Raw genomic sequence first — 12,324 nt, forward strand, 5'->3', positions numbered from 1 at the left:
CAACAAAATAGGGGAAATCCTGAATTTTAAAATTCATGTTTCTCTAATAGATTTTTTTAAATTATACAATACATTTTCGCACAGAAATAGTTGATAATGGATCAGGCAAGTTACCACATAACCTGGAATATTGCTAAAAAATTCCGTACATCTTTATTGAATGTATAAATAACCATTTCTGTGAATTCCATTCTTCTTTTAAAGATAATGTTCTTAAACATACATCACACCCTCCAAATGTACAAAATATGTACCATAGTGATTTCAAATGTTGCACAACATGAGGGGAACAGATGTCTCGTTCATTCAATCAATCTTCATTTCTGTCAAAATGGCATTCACTGAACATGAATCATAGGTCAATTGCTAAGGAAACAAATAAATCACAATGTCCTGCCTTCACTCACTTGTTTCCCACCGCTCTTCTAAGGGTATGTCCCCTCTTTCCCAGGCAGGTTCACTGGCTGGGCAGCTAAGGATTTTTTTGTCCCTATTTCCTAAAGAATGAAGGGCTAGGCTCCCAATCATTTGTGCCTCCCCACCCGGCTGCTCTGTTCATGAGCTCAGCCAGCACACACATACTTGTGGCCGCAGCAAATCCCCAGGGTACAGTAATTGAACGTTGAAGTTGAACAGCAGTAACAGCAAAGTTGAGGAAAAGCTTGTTTACTACAGAAGAAAAGCAGGGGAATTAATTTGAAAGGACTTTGAAGGTTACTAGGAGGGGGCATGTTCTCCAGCATGCCCTGCCATTTCCCTGTTCTAGGACTGCATCACCAATACTATTCTACATGGTTCCCATCATGCTTGATCGCATCTGGGCTCCAGTGGAAAGAATGTACAGCTCCATAATATCCTGCACACATCTCAAACACCACTAACCCACGCTTTTATAACTGCAGTTAACGGCCTTCTGCACTAGACAAGGAGCAACAGGACGACAGAGATTGTGTCTTTGTCACCTCTGTACCAGCTGTGCTTATTGCAATGGCTGGCACAGGGTGAACACTCAATAAATGTTTGAATAGATGACTCAACCACAAATGTAAAATTCTCGCATTCTAGCTTAAATAATTTTAAACTTAGATGTGTTTCTTTATTATGCCAATGAGTCTTATCATCAGAATGCACCTCATAAAAGAAGTCTGTTGTTAACCAGGGGAGGCAACAGTTTATACTCCCAGATCCTGATGTTAAATCAGCACCAAGAGTCTTCTGTTTCAGAGCCTAATGGAAACTTTCTGTGTTCTTAAACCTACTGCCCTGCTCTGTGGCTGACCTGTTCAACATCTTAATTTTTACCAGGAGGGTAGAACAAGGAGAACGGTATATAATTCTCGTAATTAGTATCTTACAAGCTTCAGAGAGCAATGCATTATATCCTGGGTGTGAAGGAAGAAGGGGACCACAGAAAAAATGCTACCCTTGGTTTATGTGTGTCACACCCTGCCCCACACAATTACCTTGGAAGAAACAGCAACACTTAATATAATCTATGTCTAGTCCTACACCACATTCCTGAAATGTGAGAGAAAGAAGGAACCTGGGCGATTTTAAATATGTTAATAAAAGATGTTAAAATAAAGAAACAAAAGGAAGCTTTCACGTGTTCATAAGTTAGTCAACTTTTGTTGGCTCTCTTTTAAAAATAGAAATAATTAAAATAGGTCCAAAAAGGTATTAGAAATTCATAGATGATTCAAATAGGTATTAGGAAAGTTAAGTATTTTTATAAACTATATTATTAAGCTTTCAAAGTGAAATCAAAAGAAGACTACCATCTTTCAAAATGTTCCAGGTAGCACTGGCAACAGACGATCTCAGACTTAGGCAGATTAATGGTTTTAGTCCATGTAGTATTTATCACATATTTGGGTTTTCCTATACATAGTCTGAGAATAATTTTGTACTTGCCACATTGCTTAATGAAAGAAAAGAATGGTCAAATCATCAATGTGCCATGTCTCAGTGTCAAATGAAACCTTACTATCAATATAAGATATATAAAATAAAATTATTCCTAGAAAAGCTGAAGGAATGTCCCTGTATTAGTTAACAGAGATTATAACATGAAGGTGTTTAGAAGGTGATGTTACACAGATATGTGTGGGACAATGTTTCAAGTTATTGTGTAATATTATAATTACATTATGTAACTTAAGCACACTGTATTTAAAAGAAACTCTGATCATCTGTAAATGAGACCTAATAAAAGGATATTCTGGTTAAATTAATCCACTTCTTATTTCCCCAGCTTTGCACTCTATTCCAGTCTAAAGAATTTTTGTTTATAGAAAACAGAAGTTAGACATTGACACAATAGGCATGTGGCATTGAGTCAATTTCCCAAAGAACTACAGCGGAATAATTATGGAACCCATGTGTCACTAAGAAGCCTCCATTTTTATCCTTTACTAAACAACAAAAGACTCAGGTGCACAAAAGATCAACAGGCTACAATACTAGGTATGAATTAATATAATATGCTTATTGCTTATTCTGAATGGCAGCCTATTTTATACTGATCATAAACTTATATGGAACTAAGATCATCAACACTGATCTTAGTGGATGGAATACAAATAGCAAACTGCTTCATTTTTCTCCGATTACTGCTTTGTGGGGTTTCTTTCCACAAAGAAACAATGTTGTGGATAAGTCTTGAAGCTTTCTGTCACTTTCAGGAAGGTAAAGGCCAGACCTGTATCAATCATGACTTCCATCAGGCATACAGTAAAAGCTCCCGTTTATCCCAGTTTTTGTGTGATTCATGGTTCAGGATCTACAGTGGGAAAGGGGTCATGGTATGATGTTTCAATATTCCCTTAGTTCCCCTTAGACCTTCCCACCAATCTTCTGGCACATTCAAGGTTTGGGACGGCGGGTGGGGGTGTTGCTTTGAGAAAGAATGACAAAAATTTTGCTTCCCTGATGTAGTCCTTTCTTGCCTAACACTGGCTGACCACTATCCTTCCATGAAGTCAGTCACTCAAATTCTGGACCACTCATGGATTGACGTGGGTGTTCCTCAAAGACTTCAGAATTCCACCCCTCACCAATCTTCAGAGACCACGACCTTTCTTAGATTCTCACCTAGATTCACAATCCACAGGTTTTTCCCAGGATTATTTCAATCTGATTACCCTCTGGGGCAGCCTTTCCCAACAATGAGATCATTAATCCCCAGTGCCATAATGCATCTCATGTATGAAATAAATTAACTTGTCTCCTATGCATACAGAATGACACTAGCTATATACTACCATCCTCACAAGGAGTAAGACAAAGAGTTACTCGCATCACTTTCTGTGATTCAAAATGAGAAAGGCTGCTGAGCACCTACAGGACTCACAGGAAATACACATTCTTTTCACTCGAATCCCAAACATCTGCCAGAGCTGTCTACTGCCTTCTCTAGTTTTTACCATCACAGACAGTCAGAGCCACTTTCCACACAGATGCACAAGCAAAGAAGCAGATACCAGTCCCTGTGTTCATGCAGGCCCTCCAAACTCCAGGGAGCACAGGCCAGTCCCACCAGAAAGCCTAAATTTCTCCCCTTCAACAAGTATCCTGTGTGTTTATGTACTTGTGTGTATGTCTATGTGTGTATGTGGGCACATGTGTGCATATTGGGGTGGGTATGTATACCAATTGAAATGATTTCTGGAACTTTACAAGGATTAAATAAATGCCTGCTACTATCTAGACAAAAATATTTCATCTTCAAATTGAAATATACTTATTCACTTACAATCTGTGAATACTTCACTCTTTGTATTACCCAATAATCACTATGCATTTTCCAAGGCATTTTTCATGGTTGCATTTAATTTCCGAATAAGATTTAATCTGATCCTGAGGTAAGTCAAGGAGCTTGATTGGAATGACCAGGAAATCAAGAAAGACTACAAACCTGGCTCTTTACTGGCACCGTGTCCACTTTAGAGCTGGCACCATCTTGGACCACCAGCTGCCTCTCTGCATTCTCTGTAACAACTGGCTGCTCCTTATGATCAGATGATATTCGATATCTAACAGCCACATCTCCGAAAGTCCCGGCAAGCCGGGTTACATTGATTTGGATGGACCTACTGAGGTCCTGCTCAATGAGCACTGACTGACGACCTGCATACACAGCGAATACTCCATGTGGGTCATCATTTGCAGAAACAGAGAACTGTGTGATGCATTTTTCTGGGTCCAGTTCTGCTCCTCCCTCCACGGAAACGAGCTGGATCACATAGGCTTCCTCTATCTCAGGTACATCATCTGGTAGCAAATGAACATCAAAGCTCACTTCACGCTCTCCATCAGCAATGGTGAAAAAGCCTTTTGTAGAAAGAAAGTCTCCAGTAATATCAAACTGACTACTTATTTCCCAGTAAACCTAAGATAAATGGGGGGAAAAAAATCCAACAATGTTATATGATTCAGTAAATTGAATCAAAATCCTTTAAATTATGTTTTCCTTTCTAAAATACAAAAGGGAAATATTAATTGTGCATCATTATATTCAGTCTCCAAGCAGTTAGTTTAGAAAGTACAGAGGAGTATAGAGGAGTGACGTCTGTGTCATGAAAGTATCTTCACTCTTTCAGGCTGTCGTATGCAATTTGCAGGACAAGACTACGAGATCTCATTTTACCTACTCCTAAAAGAATAGAAGAATTTTGAAGAGATAAAGAAGAGCAAGTTAACTTTAAAATGGAGGTAACACAAGTCATTCCATAGTGAACGACATACAGTGGTTGAAAGTAAAAAGTGACTAGATAACCAAATGCTTCACATCAGAATTTGTTCTTGTCTTTTCTTTAACTACAAGGAAATATCTATTTTATTTCTTAGAATTAAAAGTTATTTTCCAAGAATTTTCGCCCTCCAAACCATAAAGCTTCAACTGAACAAGTAGCAGTTACAGGAAAAGAGGTAACTTCATAGAGAAATTTCACAAAATATGTAACCTAGATCAGTTAGACAAGGATCTTGATTTACAAGGGCATCTTCAAATGTTCTATATCAATAAACACTCAAATGCAACCTCTTAAAAATCAGTTGCTATATTAAAAAATTCTATTGAGAAATAGAGCACTAGAGAATACATTAAGCAATTTACAAATATCAGAGATTTAAGTAGGAAAAATAGCAAACCAGAAAATACAAAACAGTTTAATCATACTCTTCATGACTGAGTGTGAGGGAGGTCTTTTTAACCTAATTGTGATGCAATGCGGAGAGATCGCTGAAGGTGGGGCCTGGCTGGAGAGCCTGAGGTACTTCTCAGCTTCTGTGAAAACTTATGTCACCTCAGCTTATGAAAACCTTTCAGTTTATGAAAGCCTTTAACCAGAACAACGCAGTTTCTCTGTCCCTCTCAACCATGTTTGTTAAGCAAATTGTTACTCTACTTAAAAATAAAATGAAAAATGATACCTTAATCTCTCCAAAAATTCCCTTGACTCTTTTGACAAAGAAAGTGATGATCAGGGACCCTTCCAGAGCTGATGGCTCCAAATAGGTCTTCACAGACAAAGATTCAGGAGCGAACTGAACCACTCCATTGGGCTCTCCAAACTTCTGTATCTAAAAATAGAAACAGCAGAGTGAATACCATATATAACAACTATGGATGAAAATACAGTATCCAACTTATCAATCAATGCTGAAGAAATGGAAGAGACAGAAATAATACTCAAATCTACCTAGCTATCTGATTTTTAAACCTTCTTTATTACACTGACTAGTGACCCGGTGCATGAAATTCGCGCACATTAAAAGGGGATTAATTAGAGGAAATAATTTAATATTGCTATTTGCCCTTTCTCTATAATAGAAGTGTCAGAGATGAAAGAAAATTAGTAAAATGTATATGAAAACCTTCATCCTGTCAGAGTCTGGCGCTCACCACGGGACCCAGAGTCAAGTCCCTGCCCACCCACATGCACCTCAAAATCGCGTGAGACCCAGACCTGGCCAGTCCCACCCTTGTCAAGCTCTGCTGGGCAGGGGGTGTAGCCACAGGTCCCCTGGTCCAGCGCCAGGATGGGGGGCATGGCCTGAGGTCCTCCAGCCCAGACCGGGGCAGGGGGCGTGCCTTGAGGTCCTCTGTCAAGCCTCACCAGGTGGGGGACATGGCCCGAGATCCCCTGTCAAGTCCCACTGGGTGGGGGGGCACGGCCTGAGGTCCCCTGTCAAGCCCAGCCAGGTCCCCTGGCCCAGTGCTGGGACGGGGGGTGTGGCCTGAAGTCCCCTGTCAAGCCCCACGGGGGCGGGGGAGGGTGTAGCCTCAGGTCCCTGCTGATTGCTTGTTAAGGCTCCTTAAGGGAACTTGGCCTCAGCTGTGGGTGCAGCCATCTTTGTGACAGAGTGATGGTCAATTAGCATATTCCCTCTTTATTAGATAGGATTGTTACCTAAAACAAGCAAGTTCTTATTCCCCAAGGATAATGGGAATAAGTGTCCAGAAAACCACAATTTGCAGAATCTCAAGAGGATAGTATTTTCATGCCTAAATTTAGGTTTATTTTGCCTTATGTTTGTTTTGCTTAACCAGTTAATTTTTACTAACTTCTTTCTACTGGTTATAATACAAGGTAGAGAGAGGCAAAAGGTCCCGTGATACTTAGTTTTATGTGTCAATTTATAGATTATGGTGCCCAATTGTTTGGACAAAGACATCTAGACGTTGCCATGAAGGTATTCTGTAGATGTGATTAATATTCACAATCAGTTTACTTTAAGTAAAGGAGACTGTCCTCGATAATGTGTGTGGGCCTCAACCAATCAGTTGAAGGCCTTGAGAGTGAATACTGAGATTTCAGGAGGAGACATCCTGCCTCAATAAATCCTGTTTGAGTTTCTAGCCTGCTGGCCTGCCCCACAGAATTCAAACTCAAGACCACAACTTCAACTGGTGCCTGGGTTTTCTGCCTGCCAGACTGCCTGGTTGCCATTTTTTTCTGCCAAAGTAAACTGGGGAAAGAAATGGCTTTTTCTGCAGAAGTGTGAAATAGTCCTCTGCCAAGACTGTCAAACTCCTTATCCCCCCAAATTTCAATATAAGAACAGCCAGAGCTTGGGGAGTTTGTTGGTTCCCTCAATCAATCTCTCCTCACTCTCCCTCTCCTCCTCTCTCATTTCCTCCCTCTCTCCCTATTTCTCTGGAGAAGTTTGACTGATACAGACCCCAGACAAGAGTATTTTCCAAACTTAAAAGATGTCATTTCTCTGCATTGTTTTCAGTAGCCTTGGTCCAACCACTTTCTGCCCTGATGGACTGGATGGTTCATACCAAATACGCTGAATCTGAATCTAATTCAACACATCATTGTGCTAGTTGAACAAGTACTATTCTACCTTCACACAGTCTGACTTGTAACCGGTTAATAATGTTTATGTATTTTGATGGCAAAGATAGCCAATATTTAGGATGATATCACAAATACTTCCTCCCTAAAAGTGGCAAATATTCACCAAATTTTCTTAGAGAATATAGAATAAGTATGTTTCACTACATTAAACCCTTCTTAGAACTAATACCATTAATCAGGCTATGTAAGAAACTAACTTAACAACCAGAGGAATTATGGTTTTATAACTTTCAATTCATCATAAGCCTATAGAGTTTCACCAAATGTAAAAGAATTTTCTGATAACTCCACTAAAAATTCTGTGGGAAAATAAAAAGTCAGACTTACTGTTAACGTAATAGCATTAGCTCTGGAGTCTAACTTAGCTTGTCCCTTCACAAGTTTAAGTTTAATAATGAAAGTCTCTTCGACTTCAATTTCTTCGTGAGGATGAATGGTCAGAATTATGGTTCTCACGCCACCTTCTCCCTCTCCAAAATAGAAGGCCCCACTCACGGGGTCTGCGATGTCTCTGTTCTGTGGTGGTAAGGCGTCCTGAGAATTGGGTCCTACTATCTCCCAGTTCACCTGTAGGGCATGTGTGTATGTGAATTTTAAATAGAAATGATCAGTTTTAAACCAAGAATTACTTTGCAGGATATGTAGTATTAGGAAAAAATACACATATATATGAATATTATTCTAGAATATCTCCAGCAAATTCCTATTATTATTTCTCAGTTTTTTTAAACAATGATATTTGTAAATGTAAACTGCATAATTATAGAATATCAGTTTTCATGACTAACAATGTCTAACAAGAAAAAAAATCTGAATAGCTGGTCAGTTTTCATCATCACAGAATAACAAAAATATAGAAGTACATATTTTTTAAATATATACTAGGAGAAATATAAAAACAATTAAATATATGAATACAACATTATCTTGCTATATGCACAGGTTATGTCAATCAAAACCTATTTGAATAATGAAACCATGTGAAAAGTCTGCTGAGTGTGCAACCTCTTCTAAATCTACTTAAATAAATTCCCAGTATAAAATGAACAGAAACTTTCATAACTTGTTATAAGAAACAAAGAAAGTTTCTATATTATAAAAAAGGAATTTTTTAAAGTTTCTATAATTTAAAGTTATATGCTTTTCAATATCCATGAAGAAAGAAAACTGGGCACTTCTGTTTGCTTCTTTTATCTTTCATCAGCATTGCACACAACTGATCCCTTCCTTTTTCTTAAAATATTGTGTCCTGTCTCTCTTGACTTACACGATGCTCACACGATACATGCTTTCCTAGTTTTCCTCTGCCTTTACCTCTCAATCTTTGCTGGCTCTCCTTCCTCAGACCCCGAGAGGCTGGCAGCCTGGGGCTCAGGTCTGGTTCCTTCACATCTTTCTACACACGTCAGGCCCCATAGTTTCCAATGTCTGCATTTGTGTCAACACCTTCCCTGTCTGCAGCCCTAACCCCAACCCACACTTGCTCATCTCCCTCCCTATTTGACCCCACTATTGGGATGTCTCGTAGGTATCTCAAATGGACAGGCCGAAACAGAACTCTTGATTCTCCCCCAAGCATCTGCATTGCAGTAAGCAGCACTATAATATAACTGGTTGCTAAAACTAACATTCTAGCAGTGACCCTCAATTCTTTCTTTTCCTCAGCCTCCACTAGCCCAAGGAGTTGTTCTTCCAAAACATACTCAATGTCTATTCACTTCTGGCCATCTCCACCTCCGCCCTTATCTGAGCTAACAGCTCTGCCCTGGACAGTACAGGATAATCGCCTCCTAACTGCCCATTCTGTTTCCAATCCAGCTTCTTGACAGTCCATTTGCCTCACAAATGTCCTACGTGAGCTGATTAAAATGACAACCCAGTGACACTGATATTAGTGCCTTGTTTAAAACTTTCTAATGGCAACCTATTTGCACTTGGCATAAACCTCCTGCTTTAGGAGTTTCCCTGTGATCAAACACCTACTGAGCCTGCTGAGCTATCCTGTGCTGTGACCCAGCACCTCCAGGTCCTCAAACATGGACCTCTTCAGATCTCAACATGCCAGCCTTGTAGATCTGCACTGGCTTTCCCTCTCCCCGAACACCCATCCCTCTAACAATGACATAACCACCCATTTCTCATTCTCCAGCCTTCGGTTTAAATACCACATTCTCACCATCACATCTAGAGCAGCTAGCAGGTCACGTGCAATTGTGAATCTACTTCACATTGCTATAAAGCACTTAGTGTTATCAGATCATCTTTCTTTTATTTATTTGCTAACTGTTCTAAAAGTTATATGAGAACAGAGATAAGGTCTGTCTTGTTCACCGGCATGTTCTCAGTGCCCACAACAGGGTCTGGCACACTGAAAGCTCTCAACAGATACTTGTTGAATGAATGCATTCTATCAGAATCCATCATTTAATTTCTTACTTGCTCTCAAGAATTCCCTAAGGTCAGCTGTCATACATTTTTATGCGCTTCATAGGATTTAAAAGCTGCTTTACACCTACTAGGTGATTAATAAATATTATTGATTGTGAATAAATAAATGAATATATTGGAGGAATAAGAAAATCCAACACCAAACTTAATTTTCAAAAATTATTTTTAAAGCCATGAGAATAATAACTCTACCTGAATCTCTCCTGAGAGTCCTCCAGTCCGCTCCAGCACCAAGGGTAAAATCATTGTAGAATTGGGATTAGAAAGAGAAATTCTGCTTTGATTAAGAAATCTTACAACACCAAAGGGAGAGTCACTCTTGGTGATTGTGATTCTGCTCACTAGGTGGTGTCCAAGGACCGCTCCACCAGTAGCTCCAATGAGCAGAATTTCAATGGGCTCCGCAAAGTCACTGCATAGCAAGAAAGAGCAAATCTGTGAATCTAAGTACATGAAAATGCTTCTAAAATCCAAATAACTAGTCATTTTCTTAACTGGTCACTCAAGGCACAGTAGTCACACTCCAAGTAGGAAAGGAGGGTGATCAGCTAAAGGCATAAATGATTCACTTCAATATTATATAACCTGGGCTGGTTAATAGATTTTTTCTCTTTTTACTTGCTGAATGCATCTACATTCTGATTAGACTTTTCAAATCTAAATTAATAAAAATTATTATTCCTGTATTTGAGAAAAGTAACATACAATTACAATGGTCTCCCAATTCCTTTTCCCTGCCCCAGTGCATCCCTCCCCCCCACCACCCTAATTTATCACGTGTTTTTCAATGGTCATATGTATAATCTAAAATTCTATTTTCAGTGCGAATCATAGGTAAGGAATGGAACACAATATTCATGTTTTATTTATGCCCATATTATAAGTAGTCCCCCATCATTTCTGGTTTTGCTTTTCCTGGTTTTAGTTACATGCAGTCAAGTGGGGTCCAAAAATATTAAATGGAAAATTCCAGGACAAAACAATGCGTAAGTTTTAAATTTCATACCATTCTAAGTAGCGTGATGAAATCTCCCCCTGACCCACTCCATCCCAAATGGGACATGAATCATCCCTTTGTCCAGTGTATATATAAGTGACCCACCTTTAGCCACTTAGTAGTCATCTCAATTATCAGATTGACTGTCTAGGTATCACAGTGTTTTGTACAAGTAAACGTTATAGTAGCCTAACACTATGTCACAATGCCTATGTTCTTCACCTCCCTTCATCTCATCATCTCATCATGTAGGCATGGTATCATCTCACATCATCGCAAGAAGGGTAAGTAGAGTACAATTAAGGTATTTTATTACCGTATCCTACATAATAAAAGCCTAATATGCTAAGTGTCCGGTTGTCTGGTTATTCGTTCAACCAATCAAAGCGTAACATGCTAATGATATGCTAAGGCTGCTCAACTGCTCGCTATGACGTGCACTGACCACCAGTGGGCAGACACTCTTACTAGTAGGTTAGTTTGCTGCTGGGGTCCAGCCAATTGGGACTGAGCAAGACGGGATGGACACACCCTGGAGCACTCCTGTGGTCCCTCCCCGGCTGGCCAACCTCCTGCGTCCCTCTCTGGCCCTGATCATGTACCGGTGGGTCCCTTGGCCTGGCCTGTGCCCTCTCACAATCCGGGACCCCTCAAGGGATGTTGGAGAGATGGTTTCGGCCAGATCCCGCAGGCCAGGCCAAGGGACCCCACTGGTGCACGAATTCGTGCACCAGGCCTCTAGTATTGTTATAATTATTCTATTTTATTATTATTGTTATTAATCTCTTACTGTGCCTAATTTATAAATTAAACTTTATCCCAGGTATATATAGGAAAAAAAACATAGTATATATAGGGTTGCAGACTACCTGCAGTTTCAGGTATCCACCGGGCGTGGATATATCCCCTGAGGATAAGGGGGGAGTACCATATTCTCGTATCACTAAATTGTTACCTTTCATGGTCATCAATGATGGAGACATTTATGAAACTTAAGCTCTGCCCATGCTGAAATGTGACTGAATCCCCATGCAGTAGATAATCGACACCAGGAACCGCAGAGGAGCTCTGAGAGGTGAACTCAGCTGTCACGAGGCCGTGTGCTCCATGCAGCCTCAGCACTGGAATCATGATCATCCCGACATCTTCCTCCACTGTAATAGGCATTTGCAATTAACTAGTATGTCAGACAAAGCAACTAATATTTGTAAGATTCAGTCAAATTAAGCATGGCCATTAACAGTGCAAGTACTCAATGTGTCCACAATTCATTTATCACTTTAAAAAATGATGGTGAAAATCTCATGACTTATTTCTTTTTGGAGAAATGTAGTTTGTCTCAAGTTGAAAGTTATAGTGAACAGTATAAGTTAGAAATTAAATGACCTATGTAATCATCAGTGTAGGCATTCCTCCTCTTTGTGCCACATGTTAATAAATGACAATTTATTAGAAAGTGGATATTCACTGATTTCTAATCACAAAGAAAGTTAAGCATTGCATAAGTTA

The 12,324-nt window shown here is 39.6% G+C and overlaps 1 protein-coding gene across 1 annotated transcript in view; it reads right to left on the bottom strand.

The window, feature by feature from the left end:
- The window catches only part of ADGRV1 (adhesion G protein-coupled receptor V1), a gene marked incomplete at its 5' end in the record, with an annotated part of 472,861 nt that overhangs the window by 309,272 nt on the left and 151,265 nt on the right, over nt 1-12,324 (bottom strand). Inside the window, 5 exons of the mRNA XM_080679158.1 lie at nt 3,917-4,390; nt 5,434-5,583; nt 7,698-7,937; nt 10,011-10,230; nt 11,771-11,969. Of these exons, the coding sequence (XP_080535284.1) occupies nt 3,917-4,390; nt 5,434-5,583; nt 7,698-7,937; nt 10,011-10,230; nt 11,771-11,969 (1,283 nt within the window). The remainder of the gene's footprint in view (nt 1-3,916; nt 4,391-5,433; nt 5,584-7,697; nt 7,938-10,010; nt 10,231-11,770; nt 11,970-12,324) is intronic.

This window comes from Plecotus auritus, assembly GCF_963455305.1.
Source record: "Plecotus auritus genome assembly, chromosome: 7".
Classification (NCBI taxonomy): Eukaryota; Metazoa; Chordata; class Mammalia; order Chiroptera; family Vespertilionidae; genus Plecotus; species Plecotus auritus.